General features: G+C 37.7%; 1 protein-coding gene across 1 annotated transcript in view; it reads right to left on the bottom strand.

Moving 5' to 3' along the window:
- Positions 1–7,551: 7,551 nt before the first annotated feature.
- The window catches only part of LOC103926414 (probable ATP-dependent RNA helicase DDX10), an 84,971-nt gene continuing 71,458 nt past the window's right edge, over positions 7,552–21,064 (bottom strand). Inside the window, exons 14-16 of the mRNA XM_009335278.1 lie at positions 16,978–17,066; positions 8,385–8,850; positions 7,552–7,590 (exon numbers count right to left, since the gene is read on the bottom strand). Coding sequence (XP_009333553.1) covers positions 7,552–7,590; positions 8,385–8,850; positions 16,978–17,066 — 594 coding nt within the window. The remainder of the gene's footprint in view (positions 7,591–8,384; positions 8,851–16,977; positions 17,067–21,064) is intronic.

Below are 21,064 nucleotides of genomic sequence, written 5' to 3' on the forward strand. Positions count from 1 at the left end.
CCCTCCCAGTTGTTCTTGCCAATGCTACCACTCTTCACAGCTGGGACAAATCAAAGTCTCACGGAAACAAGGAGCATCAGCTCCATGTGACCAAGCAGATTTTGTGATCACTGGCCTAGCTCCTGGTCAATCCCTATTTGGAAACAGTGTACTACACACGTTTTTCCTTTCTAAAATAGTCATTAAATTACAATTTGCATGTTAGTGATACTGTAATGAATTACCCAGGGACTCATTTTGGCTAACAGCTGATGAATCATCACCAAAACCACAATTTTTTTTCCGTAATTATCAAATTATTCTAGCTAAAAATTACACAGCTCAGATAAGAATTCAGAAATCTGCCCCAAAATATTGTTTAAAATGTGCATGGGTAGTTTGTTAAGCTATGCTTACAGTAGCAGATGTCTCTATCAAAGATGACATCCACATATACAATAAAGAATAATTCTCATAATTTTAACTACACACTGTGGGTCTGCTTTATTACTATTTCAGGAAGCAGCATTTCCTTTAAAAATTAGTGCTGTATAATTTCTAGTAGCATTTCACAATTTTAGCACTTAACTTCTAGAAAATCACTTATCCAAAAACTATGTCATAGTTATAAATACTTCCAACACCATCACTCAGCAAGCATTCAAGCACTAATGATTTTAAAGGAAATTGTGGCATTTTAGAATTTACAAATCCTATGGATTCCGAGAATATTGATTACAGCTAGGCAGTTTTAATGCAGAGTATTTGGCCCACTCGCCCTCATCTATGAAACTGCTGCAATATATTAAACAAGGCTATAAATCAGTGATTAAGCACAATTAAAACTGAAGGTATTACTGCAGGCTTGAGCAACCTACTAAAAGTATTTAACGAATGGTATTTTAGTGAGTCATATTAAATCATACAGTACCCTAATATTTCCTGAGATGCAAGACTACGCATCTCTCAGTCATTTAGGGTCTATTCAATCACCAGACAAAGCATGCCTCATTGCAACCTGAATTCACACCAGATGCTGAAACCTCAGCATGTAAGTAGTGTTCTAACCTGCTCACATGACTCTGCACTGCACAAACCATCAATCCACCAGAAAGATCCTCGCTAAAGAACAAGTTCACAACTTGTATTGTTAAACAGGAATTTCAAAGTACTTCAGTACACAGTAGCCACAGAAACACTTTGCAAAACAGCTTCCTCTCCTTAGGACAGCAAATGATGTGATACTTCAGCCAGTTCAGAGTGAAAATGACTTGTGAGGCTGCTTCAGATGGCATATGGAATCAAGGATTTTTTTTAACCCACAGCTTCAGTAACTAAAATAAAAAGGTGTCACTGCTTAGTTCAGGAGTGTGCTACAGTGGCTGCGAACTTGTGAACACCCCTTGCTCTAGAAGACAAGCAGCACATTGCAGCCAGCTGGAAAAGCCACTGACTTGTGAACACCTCCCCATCAGACCTAGGGACACCTTTCCTGACTCAAAGGAGGAGGTATTTTTCAAAAAGCTGTAACAAAAATGTTCAAAGCAAGTTTCCTACACATCTGGCATCTCTCTATGCCAGATTCTTATTTACAAAAGCAACAAAGGCCCACAATCTGGACTGTGGACATCAAAAATACCACAGTTCACAATGGTTCAAAAGCAATTTCAAATGTAAAACTTTTCACAGAAGCTAAGCCTGGCACATCAGAATTACGTACTCCATAGCTTATGATACAGAAAGCTAAGATCTGTGATAAGGGCAGATATTAAAATAGAATTCCTAAATTATACTTTCTATCCAGATTTTAAACATGATTAAAAATATTTAGGATGACCATTTTATGCTGCACACATACCTTAAGAGATATATAGCAGCCATTTATTTGAAATATATAGCTTATCAGTAAACTCAGAGAAAATTTTAATCCTACAGGTTTTCCAGTTTTCCTAAACATCATGGGGATTGATGCAAATATCTGGAATGCTGCCTTAAAGGCACAACAAACTCCAATATTTACAGTGACTTTTTCATACACTACAGAAGTTTTTAGTAAGTTGCTAAAAAATAATTTAAATAGAAATCATTAGAGAGAAATCTGAAGATGGATGCAGAGCAGACAGAAGGGTGTTAAAGCAGCTAACCTGAAAGAGCAATGAAGAAAGATTAAAACAGTAAGTGATCTATGGATCTGGAGTTTAACATGGATTATGGGTTTTTACAAAGGACTGTCTGAAAAGCCTCTGTTATACAGTTTAACCTAGCAAGTCATGAATGTTCTACTTAAAAATAATAAAGCCAGGGGAATGAACATCCCTGCAAATCTCAAGAGCAAAGGTTGTCCAAGAACGCAAAGAAATGTTTTTGCTCTGTCCCTTGTGTAGCTTACAGAAGCACTCCTGAATGACAAGACTTTTTAAAATTACATAGAATAGAATATAACTGGACATCATAGACATTCTTAAAAAACAAGTTTTGGTTATACTTAAGGTACTGAAATTGCACGGAAAGAAAATGTGATTTCTTTAAAATTTTCCATGAGCTCTGTGGAATGCATTCTGTGTTGGCTGCTGTGCGTAAAACAAGCCTGAGGTACCGTTAGCAGGTTTGATTTCCATTCATGGCTAATAAGTATTTTTTCATAACACTGTAGTCTTGAAGCACTTTGGCTAATATCCAAATGCAGGCCTACTTCACTTGTATGCAAATATTTTGTACTTCATATAAATCATTACTTGCTATAATTCAACTAAAAATACACAAGCACACTGTTACTAGGCTGAGAACCTAAGGCACTTATGTTCTGTAGGAAGGAGAATTTATGGTATATAATGCATCATAGTATTGACTTTTATGTAACTTAAAAAAAAAGTAACTTCTATATTTTCTCTGCCAGGATGCTAGCTTTGCAACATGCTTCCAAGGAACAATGCTCTTCTCATAGCTAGCAGGCTGCCCGGAGCAGCTTTCTTTTCTTGGACACAACACACTGCTACAGCAAAAGCAAAGAGGGCTATCTGTAAGGTAAACAATGCCGCTACCAGTGTCAGCCAGCTCACTCCATTGCTTCTTCCCTCCTTTGGGTATTTCCTATCTCGCCATCCTCCTGAAAGGCACCGTGGAGACCAAGTCACATTTTAATATGAATTAATACGAAAGCATAAGAGTAAGAGCTAGTAAGAGCTGGTAAGAGGAATGAGAAGACACTTCACACAGAAAAAGTAGTATATAAACACAAGATTGGCAAAAATCTATCTCATAACATGGAACAGAAGGAGAAACATCCCATTCAGAAGGAAAAGTCAATGTAAGAGAAGCAATCAAGCTGAATCACAACTCTGAAAATTAATTTTGATTCCCTGGGTGGTAACAACATCACAGAATAAAATTCTACAGGACTATGTCCTCAATTTGGTACACATTAAATTATGCTTCTTCAATGCATTTTCTGTGCGAAGTCCACATCACAACTAGCTATCACTCTCTGCTTCTTGGCATAGACTCCCCTATCATCTCTAGTTAGGGAGATTTACCCTTGTCTGTTCTCTACTGCTTTTATAGACTTGTACATATTCAGGTCATAATATTTTGGTTTACAGTGTTCATGTGTCTGAGAAGTGTAAGAAAATGTAATTACATGTAATATTATTGGATTACAAGGCAAGCCAGCTAGCTGAGTCAGAATCATGATATATAAAATAATTGCACTCCATAGCCATGGTATTCAAACAGCAGGCTTTCTTTGAGAGTCCAGACCAACTCCAAGGGATCTGCAAGTACTATTTAAGGCAGCCCTCTGTACACTTACGCTTACTACAGTGTTCCAAGCAGCCAGTAAGTACCCCACTTGAAAAGTTTTAGGGGTCCATACATCAAGAGATGGGGGAGCAGAAAGGGAGTCACAGCAATCTTAAGAACTCAGTAGTTTAATATTCTCTATCCTAGAACAGAAAATTCAATAGCAGAAGACAAGTCTGACAGTATGCAGTATGTCTGACAAGATGACTAAAATTAAAGTATAAACAAAAACAGGAAAAAACTACTATGGGCTTAATCTTAGTTCTCAAAATAAATAATGCTTGAAGTTTAAGAAGTCTAACCTTTGCATTTCCAAATGCAACAACTAATTTCATAAAATTAGCATTGAAAACAAAGTTTGTAACCAGGGAGTACTTATAGACTTTGCAACATCAATATTGCTAATATTGTTAAATGCACTTTAAACAAGTAATTTCCATAATGTGAACACAACAGCTAATTACTGCATATCTGCTAATGGCTCTCAGCATATAGCTGACCTTCTTTTTATGCATAAGAACACTGTACTTCTAAATAAGTCCCATGAGTTATATCACCAGCTAAAAATCCTGACATATTTAAATAAAATTCATAAATAGGGCAGTTAGTGAGTACCTCTTAAAAATGAGCTCAGAAGCTCATAACAAGATTTTAATATCTGCCAAGGTCTTTCACCTTATCCAAGTTTCTTCTTCTATACGGCAGTGCAGAGAGAACAGATTTTTCTTTGTATTTGTTGTCACAAAACGACTGAATTAGAGTACACACATGGCCCAGGAAGCTTGTATTACAAAAGAAGTAATTGAATTGTGATTAGGACATTTGAAGATCAGGCTATTAGTGGAACTATAGAATCATAGAATAGTTTGGGTTGGAAGGGACCTCTAAAGGTCATCTAGTCCAACCCCCCTGCCGTGGGCAGGGACATCTTCAACTAGAGCAGGTTGCTCAGAGTCCCCTCCAACCTGACCTGGAATGTTTCCAGGCATGGGGCATCCACCACCTCTCTGGGCAACCTGTGCCAGTGTTTCACCACCCTCATAGTAAAGAATTTCTCCCTTACATCTAGTCTATATCTACCTCCCTTTAGTTTAAAGCCATTCCCCCTTGTCCTGTCGCAACAGGCCCTGCTAAAAAGTTTGTCCCCATCTTTCTTATAAGCCTCCTTTTAAGTACTGATAGGCTGCAATAAGGTCTCCCCGAAGCTGCCTTCTCTTCAGGCTGAACAACCCCAACTCTCTCAGCCTTTCTTTATAGGAGAGGTGTTCCATCCCCCTGATCATTTTTGTGATCCTCTTCTGGACCCGATCCAACAGGTCCGTGTCTTTCTTATGCTGAGGGCTCCAGAGCTGGACACAGTACTCCAGGTGGGGTCTCACTAGAGCAGAGTAGAGGGGCAGAATCACCTCCCTCGACCTGCTGGCCACGCTTCTTTGGATGCAGCCCAGGATATGGTTGGCCTAACATCAGCCGTAACTAATGTCAGATGTGTCTCACTTCACACCATGACATACTTTTCACTGTTAGGTTGGGTACCACGGACATTCAACAAAACCGAAATGTTCTAAGAAAGTCACAGAAATCCTCTTCTACTCCATCATCAGTTTAAATAACCCTTGCTCCTTTTGCCTAGTTCCTTTTCCTTGTTATAAAGATGGATGAGCCCACCCCACTTACGATCGAAGGTCAGTGCACTACACCACCACACAGGATACGTGGAGCCAGCCTAACACCTCCACTTGCTCCTTCTTCCACTGGAGGGGCTAGGGAAGACACAAGGATGAGGAAGTGATGGTGTCTCTAACAACAGCTATTCAAAAATTGAAACTGAATGTAATATTTCCTTTTACAAAAACATCCTGAAGCTCAACAATCACAGTGAGACTGTTTTGCTGTCAACAAGAAGCATAATATAAGAATAGTGAAATTGCAAAAACAATCACACACATTAAAAGCACAAATGCAAACTGAATTCAACCTTTGTGGACATACTCATAACCTCCCAATTAGATGATCACATACTAATGTTTCCACAGGTCTCCTACCTTATTTAGGACCAAGAATAGATTCTAAAAAAAATCCTAAGTGATCTAGCCAAGTATACACTCTATGTTCATGCTCCTAGGCTCTCTGCAGCATTTGATACTATTAATTAATGCACTGCCTCATCCTAGAAATGCAGCAATGATCCAGTACACTGTAGTCACTGGTTCCCGAGTCCTCCCTAGAAGGACACTCCAACACACAGCAACAGGAAAACTGCACTCATGCTGCTCAGTGCTTCTTACACCCCAGAGGAATCAGTTCTTTCTAATTTTTTAGATATTAACTTATCTACCTTAATGCAGTAATAATCACTTCAAAACTTTTATCCAGAAAATAAACAAATGGGAAAAAAGATAAAGTGTTGCAAGTTACCGACTTGTTTTTAACATCCACAAAATGTGGTGCTGAGGTATACACATGAAATAAAAGATGCACAATGCCTGAATCTTTCTGTGTAATTTCTATTATGTGCATTTGTATACCAAAACATTAAAAGACAACATATGGTTAGTGATAGAAACCTTTATTCTCTTATCCCTACCAAAAATAGAATCCTTACATTTAAAGCATTCCACAATTTATCAAGTTTTCACAGTAACATAAGGTAATAAACACCACACTACCATATGCGTCGATCAAGACTAGTTCTCACAGCTAGGCATAGTATGGTCTGCACTTCTGCTTTCTAAAAATTAAATATTGCACTTCCGTACACATTTCTGTAGGAGATTATTTAAATTATATTTAAGCTCTTAATGATACAGACCTTGAAACTTTTGATTTTTTTGTTGACAGCTGCTTAGAAGAATAACCAAATATTTCATTATTATGCCCCCACGTACAAGAGGTTTCAGGTGATACAAGGTCTTCCACACTTGCACACGAAGTACAAACCACTAACCCTTACTGCAGTTTATCAATGCTGAATCACAGAACATAACGTCTGACTTGCCCAAGCATAAACTAACCTATAAATGTTTAATGCTGGGAAACTGTTAAAAGGTGAGGTTCCAAATTACTTTCTAAATCACTGGTACTTTTCATTAAATTTCTTTTGTTCATTCTTTTATGTCAAAGTTTCTCCTTTTACCATTTCCTGAACAAAACTTCCCAATTCACTTTCCAACATACAAAAGCAACATGAAATTGTCTGTGTATTTCAGCATGGAAAATCGTGGGAGCACTATGAAAGCTGTGAGAATATCATTCTTTAACTAAGGCAGAAATCTTTTACTCCACTTTGTTTTTAAAATGGCAATTTCTTTTCTACATGAAACTGAAATTTATTAATAAATATAAGCTACTGCCAGGCAGCGGCTGTGCCGGGGCAGGACAGCTCAGGCTTAGAATAACAGGAACAGAAAGGTAATTCCAGGAGCATCCTCCTCCCATTGTTCTGGGACAAGATGGCAACCTGCGGCAGCCTCCTCACCGGAGAGGCGAGAGTGCAGGCTGTGGTTAGATTACTGTGTAACTGCTCATCTTTGACAAAGTTAGCTGATAAAACTAGTTTATAACACTTCACTAAATACTAAAGAAAGATGCTGCTTACAAATGCAGCTAGTAGGCTGATTAGCGTAAGGCCATGACAAGTGCCCTGTGCTGTTAAATAACAGCACAGAAAAAGAAAGATTTAAAATACCAGTTGGAAAAATAAATACTTTGCTTCACAGGAGGCTCCCTTTGCATGCATGTAAGTTCAGAAAAACGTCTTGCTGAAGCAGATGGCTATTTCACTTGGATCTCTCTACTACAGAGATATAGTTGCTAGATAGCAAAGAATACACAAAAAATTCACAATATGCACGTACCAAATCTGCTTTATAGAAATAATTTTAAAAAAACCAAAACCACCCTTACTGTAACATTGTATTTAAAGATTAAATGAAAGCAACATTTCTCAGAACACCAAGCGCAGAGAAATCCTGAATTATAAAGCTACTTGCCAAGGAAATGAACGATCTACATGAATACTTTTAATAAGCCTTTATATAACCATGCTTTACAAGAAGTGCGCGCACTCTCTCTTTCTGATACTGGCTCAATTCCTAATAGCAAAGGTCCCGTTGAAAGCAAAAATCATGGTTTGAAGGTTACATTATTGTAAAGATCATTTGTTACGATTTGTATCGGGAAGTGGCTCATCGTGTATTGCAATTTGCTTCCCAGTGCCATAAACGGCAGTACAGCATCAAAATTATGACTGAAAGTGGCAGTTATTTTAGAGAGGTACAAGCAAATTAGTAAGTGGTAAGAATTAAAATTGTCAAAATTTCCCAGGTATTCAAATCACGTTATTCATAAATTAAAACAACTACAAGGATATTCATTATGCAAATAAAATTACTTTCTGCTAATAACATAAAATTATAGAAGGGTAAGGTCACACCACTTATCTTTTGGGAGCAATTCTGACCTCTGATATATATGGACAACACATCTGACTTCAGGTGAGTATTCTGCTAAGAGTAGAATTTTCTCCTTTCTCCTCCTCCTTACTTGGAGTACATCCAATATAAAAATCATTAAGATTCATAAGCCTTACTATAAAGTGAACTTACCGGTGCTGTATTATCTTTAGATTCCACACCAAAAACATTCCGTCGTTTCACTGTCAGCAAATCAAGATCTTTAGTATCATCATCGTCATCGTCATCTTCAACGAACTGCATGGAGTCTGGGTTTGGAACCCTGCTTGGTACAGGAACTTCTTTTTCCTCCTCCTCCTCAGATACCTCTTCCGGTTCATCCTCAGATTCACCACCCTCCTCAGCACCTTCACTGGAAGCAGAACATTCCTCAGTTTCTTTCCTTCTCTCCTTTTCCTTTGTTTTGTTAACAGACACCTTTCCACTGAAATTAGCTCCGCATTTCTCCACTCCTTCCTTGCTTATCGAGGAGAGGGTATTTTTATTTTGCTCTGTCTCCTTCAAGTGATCCATCCCATCAGCTGTCTCATTCGCACACAGCTGTTTCCGAACCTTTTGAAGAAATCTCACACGAGGTGCCACTGCAAGACCAAGCGATCTAAAGCATGAAATTAAATATAAATTAATCTGAAAGGTAGATACAGAAAATTTTTCTAAATTAGAAGCCCTCATCGATGGCTCAAGTGATTAGATTTTAATTATGGTAATTCATTTTGATACATTTTGACCAACATATTTACAAAACAATATTTAGCCTACAACAGGACAATCCAGCTTGAAAAATACAAGTGAACGTTGAGAGAGGAAGGAAGATAGAATAACTCTCAAGAACACTTACAAATCCTCCCAGGAAAGAAAGCAAACAAAGAACCTGAAAAGCTGTAGACAAGAGCACATTATCTATGATTCACAGTAAAATACGGTGGAAGAAACATCAGTGTAATTTGGTATTGAAGATACACAGATGTCATGTCAAGGACTGAGATAGCACTGATGTCTGTGTCCTTCACTGCTAGAAGTGCACACAAAACATTATACCCACCATCTCACAGTGATGGAAAGATTAGAAGAACAAACACAGTATGGAAAAATGACTAATTGCAGAAAAAGCTAAGGGAGAGACATTTCTCCCTTAAAGGAAATCTCACCTGCCTGCATCCCTCTACAGCAAGGCTTTACCATCATGTCATATGTAACCAGCAGTGCCAACAATACTATTATTTTACCCAGTTATTCATGACAATTCAAACATGAAGAGACAAGAGATTAGCCAAAGAGCAAAAATACTGTAGAGCAACAATACTGGAGAGCATTGCATGGGAACAGACACTCTGTCTCAACAGATCATTTGACTTCAGCAAACTTCATAATTGCCCATTTTATTACACCTGACCCTGCCAAATCCAAATTCAAAAAAGCAGTAAATGTGTCTCTTTCAGAGTTCACAAGCCTTCTCATTAGGTGAACAAAAAAATGGGGGGGACACTGGTACTGTGCAAGGAACATACAGAGACCACATCTACACTTGAAACACACAATACGGAACTGATAGTTTGTAATACTCAGGGCTTGTACGCACACTTAGCAAAGGAGTAGTGTTTAACCAACTAAAATGGCTATACATATACACGTGCACACACGCATATAGAAGACCAGTCTCTTTCGATTCAGATTATGCAGTTATACACCACCTCTCCTCTCAACACTGCTCGTTTCAAGTAGACAGCATTATGTCTTCTCTTCACCATACAGCTCTGAATAAAGAAACCCGAGTTATGTCACAGGAGAAAAATCAGATCTGCACTCCCTGGTGGAAATGTCATTATAAACAGTCCATGAAGCATCCAAACGGTACTGCAGAGCAGCAAGAGTGCACTGTAGGCTCTGGACAGCCTTGAACTGTTAATGGTAGCCAAAGAGACAGAGTAGTCAACAGTAAAGACAAGCTGCGTAAATAACAAACAAACAAAAAAACGCCAACACAACCACACCTGTGGTTAACGGGGCAGTTTTGGTACTGACCACAGGTTAAAACACAGAAAAGTGGACACACGCCCAAAAAGCAGCTCACGCTGTTAGGATGAGGAACAAGTTTTTCAATAAATAAGCCTTAATTTTAATGTAAAGTTAATTTTGTTTAAGTATTTCTGATAACCCAATACTGTTCTTCTACAAGCAACTAACAGCAATAGTAAAACAAATAGAGTTTTATGGGGGAAAAAAAAATCAAAGTAAGTTTTTATCCAATGTATTTTGCACATTTACTGATAGTGCACTGCTGAGAGGATAACACAACACATTTGGGAATTGAAAGTGGAGCAACCAGCAATCTTAAACTTGTTTCAGTGTTTGACAGCTAACACTAATTACCTTTGCAATGAAACTATGTGTTGAAGTTTGGCCTATGGAATAACTGAAACAAAAAAACCCCAAACCAAGCAGATGTAATGCTTCACTGCAGCAGCTGGAGGAGATTCAGACCTGGAATTGGGCCTTAACACCAGGCACAATAAAACACATATAAAGAGATTGCTGCAACATCAACAAACGTGCAATCTCTTCGGCAAGGGGATCAAAGTAGCAAAAAAAAATCCTTTGCAAGAGAAAGACATTTTTGCTTTTCCAGGTATCACAACATTATTCTACATAAAGTATTGCTGTCAACTGTTGACAAAGTACTGCAAGTAGTAGTACTGTACAGCAACTACGCAATTTGTGTTCATTTCTCTTTCTCAGACAGACACAATGTACACAGGGTTGCAAACTCCGATTTTATCACAGATTCTCTTCTATGTCTCCAGAGCTAATATCAAAGATCAGGATCATGGCTGCAAAGAAAAGTTTGACAAGGTGAAGAAACTACTCTCTCCATAGGAAAAGTTAAAAAAGTCAAAAAAAGCAGGCCATAATGTGGAGGAGACTTCAACACAGCTTTTCTCATTCAAATATGAAATCTCACCTGCCAGACTGCTGTGCTGCATTGATGTCTTACTTTAATAATTGCATAAAATTTATTATCAGTTAGTGTTGGCCAATTTTTCTACGTTACTTAGGAATCCTACCAAAAAAGACCAGTGCTATCAGAATTCAAATGACATCTGAACTAAAAGAATACAGCCTTTAGACCTGGGGGAGAGGGAAGGTGTTATGGTCGAATTTGGTAAGAAAGTAATAGTAGATAAGCTTAAACAAAGTTGTGTACAAACAATCCCCAAACATTTTTAATTACATAACTTCTCAAAGAAATGTCAGCATTTTGGCTCATTACTGCCTCTTTTCTATAGTATATTCCAAACGGGGAACAGTTTGGGACAAACACATTCTACTCCTCCTGAAAGTTTCCTCATATTGTAAGATTCAACAATTAGAATTTATTTCTTAATCATTTGCCAACTCTAGAGTTCAGTCATACTAAAAAACCTGAATATATGAACCAGCTTTTCTTTCCACCAACTAGAAAGGGCAATGTTAGTTTTCATTAATTCATTAGATGCCACCCAGAACACAATCCTAGTCCAACTGAAGTTACAGCTCTTCTTTGATTTTAGTGCTAGCATTCATGCACTCTTCCTGAGTAAGAAATGTGCAACGTTCTCATAAAGACAGACAAAAAGCAGGTATTTAGTGAGATTTCATAAATTCTAACACAGAACACTAAAAACATGCTAACACCACAATGTAGTCCTCAGATTATGGTAGCCTTAAAATGGCAACACAAATTCAGCTGACAAACCAAAAAACAATCCTGTTTCATATTTTGGTGTGAAATGCAATGACTTCCCTGGAGTAAGCTCTTCTAGAAAGACATTTTAAATCAGCTTCTAAAAGCAATATTGAAACCAATGGATTGTTTTGCTACTATAAATGAAAGTACAGCTGACAGTTCTATTCGTCAACAGAAACTGAAGTGGCCAGACATCATCATTCCCTAACGCTGATCAGGGAATACACAGAAGTAACTGAACAAAACACCTACAATGCTCAGGTACCTCCTTCAATTCAAAGCAAGTTGACAATGATATAAGTTGAAATGAAGTAAGTTAAAAGAGTAAAACTCCAAAGAAAGAACACTGTATGGCATTAAGAAGAATACCACCTTTGTTTGCTATTGAATAAGGAAAATCAAACATTAGTAAACATTTTAAAAAAATTAATTCAAATGAATGGTGTATCAAACTTAAAATACTGCCTTTTCTCAGGTTTGTTAATTATGCTTATATAAAGATCTTGAGAATGTTTACATTAACACGGTAACTTCACTATACCTCTATTTTGATTGGGTGAAAAGCTGGTCATCTCTCAACTCTTTAAAAAGACAGAATCTTAGACACTCAGAGCAAAATCTGTCCTTGCCCAAAACAAATTAAAACAGGAAATTTAAGACCAGTACAATCTTTCAATTTTTAAGTGTCACAAGAGTTCCTAATCTGCACCTAGATTTCCAGTCCTTTTTGAAATATGAGCCAGTTGTAAAGAATCCGAGGTCACTTCTGCAGAACTGCTGCACAACAATTTTACAAAAGTTAGTGCTTCATTCTAATATTAAGTTACTACATTTACTAAGTATAAGACATATTCCATTAGTGAACTTCTTCAGAATTATTTGAACACATAAAAACACAGCACAGTGACTTCTTTTAATGTAGAACAGGTTAGACAAAAACTTAAAATAGCCTGAAAAAGGTTAAATACTCCCAGAAGCTATTTCAAGAGAAGAAATGTGTATTAATTTCCTTGCAATATATGCTACATCTACATTTAACATTTAAAATGTTTTCAGAAGACAGGATGAGCAACCATTTGAAAACAGGAGAAATTAAATCAACTGAAGTGACACAAATCTGAATTAACAGGCTTTCCAGATGGTCTGATTAATAACCAAAACGAACAGAGAAATTGCTTTTGCTGTGTTATTTATTTGATGAGCCAGCTTTAGCCCTCTACACTAAGGAGCTCAAATGCATGGTGCTCCACTAAGAAGGAGGGCCAAGCTAATCAAGAGTTTATGGGTCAGGATCAAAGAGAAGGCCAACAAAGAGGATGTCATGGTTGGAATCCAAACACTTGGAACACCGAGATGTAGCCTTTCCAAAAGTAAAAGAAGCCTCCACCTTGCAGTTGCAGGCCCTGGTGCTCTTCATACCTGAGCCACACCTGACACCTGCTCAAAGGCAACACAGCAGAGCACAAGCAACAGAGATTTCTAGAGTGCATTAAAGACCATTTCTCCAAGTTAACTGGATTAGCCAACTCTGAGAGACACTCTACTGGAACTGCTACTCATGCATATGCAAGTACATTTATTTCTAAGGTGACTGAAGGTCAATAGCAGGCTTGGCTGCACAATGAGAAAAGATAGTTCAAGATCCTAGAAGAAACGAGGATGATGACTAAGAGAATAATGACCCTGGACTTAGAGAGGAGACTGCAGCTTGTTCAGAGATCTGTATGGCAGGATCAGAAAGCTCAGAAGCTTGCAGAAGTAGTTACAGAAAGCTCAGAAAGGGATGGCTGGATCTCCAGGTGGTTGAGGGGGAGTTGCGTGAGAAATGCCCAAACTCTACAGATTATTGGAAGGAATATTGAGGTCCACATGAGTAATACCGTATGAGGCCAAGATTAACTAGGTAACAGCATGAGAAATACTAAGTCTGGTTACAGGTGTATGAAGACTGGAAATAACTGGGGAAAAAGTAGTTAGGGGCAGGCTTATTTGTTGGAAGGAGACTGGGGTCTAGAAGAGGAAGTACAAGGGCAGCGAGAAGGAGGGCCAAGAACCAGCAAAAGGATGACGAGCTGGGCAAAGCCTGTGATGGGCGCTGTCTGGGGGATGTGCTGAGCAGCCTCGCACTTGCTCATGGCAGCCAAAGCAAGACAACAAACCAAACCCTCTGCCCTGACCATGCAGCAAGGGTCAGGCCTACATCTACAGCCAGGGGACGGGACTGGGGTGACAGTGCAGTGGGTGATTTCCCTGGTCAGTGAGAGGACAGACAGATGTGGGCAGATGGATCATGTATCCTGGTATTGCCCATTTCAGACCTGACAGGACCTGCAGCTACCTACTGCTTTGTAACACTGATCTGTAAGCAATATTTGCAAAACTAGCTGGGTACTAAGTTGTGTGTATCAGGCATTTTCCAAATAACTTGGCTTCAACCTGCTTTATTTATTCTCTATGTACCAATACAGGGATAAACAGAGAAAAATATGCTGCATTCCTCCTGGAAGACATGACAAAATCAGAGGAAATTACTTTTCCTGGCAGCCCCTTTGAGCTGTGACTAACGTGTCCGTCCAGCACACTCGCCTGTTAAGATCTGCCCCTGGAGACTGATATATATGTTAGCATTTAACAAAAAGTGCCTGAGAAGTAAAATATTTTGAATCTTTGCCTCCTCTTTACCTTGCCTCCTATCCAGGAGGCCAGACTAATTATCCCTTTCCACCCTGTTGTTTGTTTACTTTTTCTTATGTTTTCAAAGCTGTCTTTTGCAATGAAAAGACAAATTTCTCTTTTATGCAAGCATCGAGGTTCTCCTTCCCCAAACTTAAAGGCTGCCTGTGTTAACACAAAGCCTGTGCAAGTATTCCTCCAACAAATTATTCTTGATAGCAATTTGTAATGAGAGGACACTGGAGAGAATACTAATGTACCATAGCTTAAAGGTGATCAATCTCTAGAATACATATGTGTATATGTGTACAGAAATGCAAACACACAACATAGTTTTCTGTGTATATATCTATATATAATAATTTTATATAATACATAAAAACAAAAAAGACTACTGCATTTCTGCAGACTTAATCAACAGAGCTTAGAAGATTCTCAGTGCACCGACATGCCAGGCAAGAGAGCAAGGGAGATGGCGGGCAACAGCCTGACAGACTGAAATGCAAACCTGACAGGGGCATTAAGCAGCCTGTTTTCTCTGCACGATTTTTAGAAGAGTAACATCTATCAAGCTAGCAGTAAATCTCCACAAAAAGGCTGAAATACTTTTCAGAGAATACACACAGAAGGTAAAGGGAAGAAAGGATTCTCATTCCGGGTTTTGCCATGAGTTTGTGTGCAGAATGTAAACCAAGGTTGCTTCTGAACGCAGAATTCAAATGTACCAGACTTTGAGGGCCTTTCAGATAAATTAAGCTGACTGATCCACTGTATCAGTGGACATAAACAGAGTTGAAAGCCAGAGGAGTCCAGGGTGTATTTAGGTAGACTAGCAGTCTGGAGAGTGGGGAAGAAGAGTGCCAACAAACTTCATTTAGAGCAGAATCTCCAAATTATCTCCCAGATTTATTATCTTCTGACTTTTTGATTACGCATCCATATATTTCAGTCTTGACTAAACCTCTCCTACTCTCTCCAAACAACAGTCTGGTTTCTTCCATTTTAATACAGGAATGACTTACTAGTAACTTTGCAAAGTTGGGATTAGAATTGACCTTGATGAAGGACTAAATCCTGGCACAGAGGCCTGAGAAGAACAGAACTGTAGACTACTCTGTCCACATCAATATCAGATACTAGATGGCACACCATTCTGAAATCCAGAAAGAGGCACTGGGATTCTGAAAATTCAGCATTACCACCATCTGTCAGTTGGTTTCTTAACACACTGGTTAAATTTGTGTGGTCATCCCCCTTACTCTTAATCTTCTGCCACTACCCCTTACATTCAGCATGGTTAAGACCTACCATAAGGTTTTAAAGATGCTGACAAATTACAGAGGTGAAGGGGCAGACAATGCATGTAGTGAAATTTTTCAAATTTTTGCTAGTTCTCCTTTTTAAAAATTTCTCAGTCCATAAAGTACGAAAACATCTTTTATAATAGGCTTATGTACCTTAAAAAACATAATCATGTTAATTGCAGCATAGCACAGGAAGACGAGGTGTTCTACAGTCTAGTAATTTGTCACATTTTAGTTCATTATGCCATGTGCTGACAAGTTTGAAGACTTAAGTCTTCTCTGTAAGAAATTCCAGAGGCATAAAACTAATTTACCATGCATCTTTGAGCACCTTCCTGCTCCCTTCTGACTATCCTATGTCCCGTGAGATTATTCGAAAACTTCACGCCTTAAAACAATCTCAGATGATAGTCATCTGTAAAGTCAACCTGTCAAAATTAATTTCCCTCTCATACAAAATGTGGAATGGTTCACATATATGTACAAAAATAGACGTAGTAAAATAGATGCTATTGTGTCCAGTGCAGATGGTTCATCTTTACCAAGCCCACTGAATCTTCTGAAAAGTAATTTATGTCCAAGGAGCAATGTCCCAATCACACTCAAAATGAAACTGCAATAGATCATCTTTAGATACTCCAATTTCTTTTTAAATAATACACTTTATAGGTTGGCATTTAGCTATGAGGCTGAAGGGCAAACCTGAAAAAAAACAAACACACCCACAACCCTATTATTCTCTATCCTTTTACTTCACAAGTCTTGTCTTCTATTCTATATAGCAAATGTACCTTCTGCTGTAAGAGTTATTTCCCTCTGTAGAGATATATTGTTTTTACACATAATTGCTATTTAGAATGTCTTTGAAAATATGCAAAAGCACAGCATAAATATGAATCTGTAAACACATTATAAGACTGTCCAATTCTGTGTGTTAACAGAGTCGAAACAGCTATTGAAAGCTATCATCCACTGCAAAACTTCTCAATATACAGTTTTCACTTTCCCAGACAATCATACTTACAGGGCATATTCTGCTAGAGGCAATTTGAAAACATCAAATACTTCCTTATTCTTCATTAAGTAAACTGAACGCAAGTAGGATACAAAACACTGAAAGAGAAATAAAAGTATTTAACAAAAAAAGAAATCATTCAATTACCAACCCATGAAACTAACATTATACTGTTGCTCTAAACACAAAACAGAATTCCACTATTAAGTGGTCTAACATCAGTTTCAGGCTGAAATTCTTTTACCCAATACCCATCAGCCAAAATTTATCAGTACTACAGAAGTGATGCGACTTCAAGTATTCAAATATTTCATTAAATGCACATTAATTGGCTGAATTTCCCAATGGTATGTCATGTTATTTTCACTAGAAAGAAAATATGGCAAATTAGTCAGAAGGAAACATCACTGATTCAATTTTTTTTCTTCTCCCAGCTTTTCTGAATGTTGCTATGCTATTCTGACATCTGAATTATGTGGAAGCAAGAACAGACTTTGTTGCTATCAATCTGAGGCGTCCTGACAATCTTAGCCACTAAAAGCAATTCAACTCAATGTAGCTGCCTTTCACTGTGGCCTAGGATAATTCATACTACCTTGCATTTGCGATCAGTTCATCACATACACACAGTCAATGAATGCAACTCAGCTGACCAACATAAATTCACTATAAAACATTTACTAAGACCAGTCCAAGGTTGAAGTTTCAATTAATCTCAGACTTTCACCAAGAAAACTGGAAGCAATGCATAACAGAATAACTTAATCTTGTGTTGTATTTTCCCTCCATCCTTCCCAAAATGAAAGATTCTTCTCATGTTTCTTTTACATAGTCTATTTCTACCTATCATCATCAGCATAAATCCTGGAATATTTTAAGTATCAGAAAAGATCCTTGGATTTCCGTTGTTCGTAACCTAACTTCTAACACATGCCAAAACTCCTACCACGAGGCTTAAACCAGCAAACACTAGTAACAATAGCAAATTAAGTTATAGGGTTATATTCAAGCATACTACAATCACACCCTTGTTCTGCTATGTACAGGCACCTGTTGGAGAAAATTATTGTATTAATAATTCATGTGGAATTTAAAAAAAAAAAAATCTATTTCTTGTTAACCTGAGATAGAGGAGGAAAAGACCCAACAGTTAGGAGCATCGATCTCTTATGGGGATTCTTTGAATGCTTATAAGAGAAAAAACATTTCCAAAGGTGAAAAGAAAGATGAGACAGTAAATTAGACAATGTCATGAAGTCATACTTTTCCCCTTGGCAAACTGAAATAAAAACTATTAATTGCAAGATATGTAGAGCGAAGAGATATACTTTGCAAGCTGCCCAATGCCTCGTTACACAAGTAAATTTTCAATTGCTTATTTTTCCAAATGCTAAGTTTTTGGGTAAAGTTTCCTGTCCAGATTATCTCTTTCAATTAATTTTAGCAGTGGAAGGTGCTAGCACAATCCCTTCAGCTGCTACCAAGAATGAGATGTGGAATAACACACTTGTTTGCTCACATAAAATTATTAATCATTTTATGAAAATAACTAGAACCTTTAGGAAAAGGTTTCAAATTTGACAGATCTCTATCTATTGCTGTCTAGCAAGCAATGACAAAAAATAGGTGATAGAGCCTCTTCTTTCTCTGTAGTGACAGATGGAAAAAAGCAGGTTAAACAAGAAGTATCTTTTCTGTGAATCTGAGAGTTGCAGATCTGAAGATCTACATGAGTCACTACATGCCACGGTAATAATCTCATTCTGCCTTTTGGATAGCCATTCACTTACTTTACTAGTATTTCTTTGGTACACATGGTCTAGAAATTAATAAGTGATAGATAAGGGGCAGAAAGAACACACCTTTTGCACATGTATCAAGCCCTACAATAACTAAGAATGAACGACCAAACAAATGCCCCATGTTCTAACTCACGTTTATCAGCTGTCAACCGGGTTCAGCCCGCTGAGACTCAACACAATTTTTCAAGTTTGTCATGGACTGTATGCAGAATAGTATTGCTCTATGTTCACAGAAATGGGCATCTAATTAAGGTAAGAGGCTTCAAAGATCATTCAATAGTAATATAATGATGATTAAAGTCTTCAGCTGACCTCATTCTCTATTATTTTAGGCATTGTGAACACTTCCAGCAAAAGATATTCCCTACTCCAAAAGCTTACACCCAAACTAGAAAAGTTAGATACAGCATAAAAGAGTTGTTCTACTTTACAAGAAAAGAAATTAAGTACAGAAAGAGCAAATGACTTCTTTTATTTTTATTTGATTTCAGTACCTTCACTTCAACCTCCTCCTAAAATATTGTCATCTCTCTTGGATTTTATTCAATTCTCCTAAGACTTGGTCACTCTGCGCACACACACTAGACAGCTGAGGGAGAACAAGTTTAGTCAGTGTGAACTTTTTTCCTCCTCTTCTATCAATTGCTGTTGTCCACTGCTATTTTTGCTGCTTTGATATCACTTTCAAGGGTTCTTTTAATAACTGAACATTACAAAAATATTATTATATGAATTAATTTATACCATTATGGAAAATGTTAATCTTGGGCATCAGAAACATATTATAGCTCTATTGCAATAGTAGCTAAAGGCCCCCAAAACCACCTGAGACTACTGTACAAATACTAAAAATACGTAAGGCAACAAGTACTACGCTCTACTAATTAGCTACATTTAAATGTTGATTTATTGATGTATTTGTTGGATAATTGTTTTACATATTAAAACACACACAATTCAATGCATGTGCTGTTTTGACAGAATTCAAAGTAACAGGGCATGACTGGAATCTCAGGCTGTAACCCCCTGCACGTCCCTCTGGGTGCGATGAAGAATTTAATGGTCAGACATCACTTCAGTGTCCCAGTACCCCCTATACAGTAACATTAAAAAAGAATGTGTTTTTCTTGCTAGTTTGAAACTGTTTTTCAGAACTGAATGAATTGACATATTAAATATTACCATTACAAGAAATGCCAAAAGGCAGCATCAGTCCACAAGAGGAACTGCAAAGGTTTCAAAGGAGCCCCAATCTGATTCACCCTCTCTCTTCCCAAGCAACAGCAGAGGAACAAATGAACCTATCAAATGAACCATGAAGTTTGTTGAAGCAATTAGTAATCAAGAATTTTCTTGGTTCTTTTTTCCTTTTTTTTTTTAAACAAAGTAAAAGCATCTTGAAGTAAATCAACAAGCTTAGAGGACGTAACCACCTAGACCTCATGCCCTCAACACAGTAAACTACATCCTACTTGAACTTCTGTGCATAGCTATGCTGTTTCACTGCTATCTGATCCATTCAGGTAGGGAATTAATTTCTTACAAATGTCGAGAATTTGGCAGCTCGCAACAGACAGGCTAGACAGCACAAGGCCGTGCCTTTGAGAAATCCAGCATGCCAGATAAGGATCCAAGGTCAGGACTTCATTTGCATTTTTATTGTTTTATTCACATTGATAGGTAAGACTACTGGGGCACATTTGCATACTATGTCTGAACTGTCATACTTAAATCTTATTAGGAGGGACACTTCTATGATAAACCACTTGTCCATACTTCAAGATTTTCAAAAACTGAATGTATATACAGTTTGTCTGCAAGATGACACTGCACTGCTACACATAAATGAAAAATTGCAACAAAAATGGCTTGAAAGGGTAATTAAATGGTAATTAAAAAAAATCAAAATTAATTTTTTTCTGTAACATTGACAGACAGCCCATGTTTGATTTTATTCTTGTGCTATTTTGAAACTTTATCATTATTTTCTTTCACCCAATTCAGGATGATCTCTCTCTGCCTTTTAAGAGATCTTAAAAAGCCAAAGCCAGAAACAGAGGTTTGTTAGTATTTTCATTCCAAGTAAGATGACACTGGCTTCTTCCTACTCTCATCCTCCCCCAACCAGCTGCTCTGTCACTTCTGATACAATTTGTTGTAACTGCAACTTCCGGAGCTGTTGCAAATGGTCGTAGTATGTCACCAGTACGTGTGGCCTGTGCAATATCAGGATGAAGCTTATGCTGACATTGCACATGCTACAAGTAATACTTTGTGCACTACAAAAACCTGGG

This window comes from Pygoscelis adeliae, unplaced genomic scaffold (assembly GCF_000699105.1).
Source record: "Pygoscelis adeliae isolate BGI_AS28 unplaced genomic scaffold, ASM69910v1 Scaffold142, whole genome shotgun sequence".
NCBI classification, from domain to species: Eukaryota; Metazoa; Chordata; class Aves; order Sphenisciformes; family Spheniscidae; genus Pygoscelis; species Pygoscelis adeliae.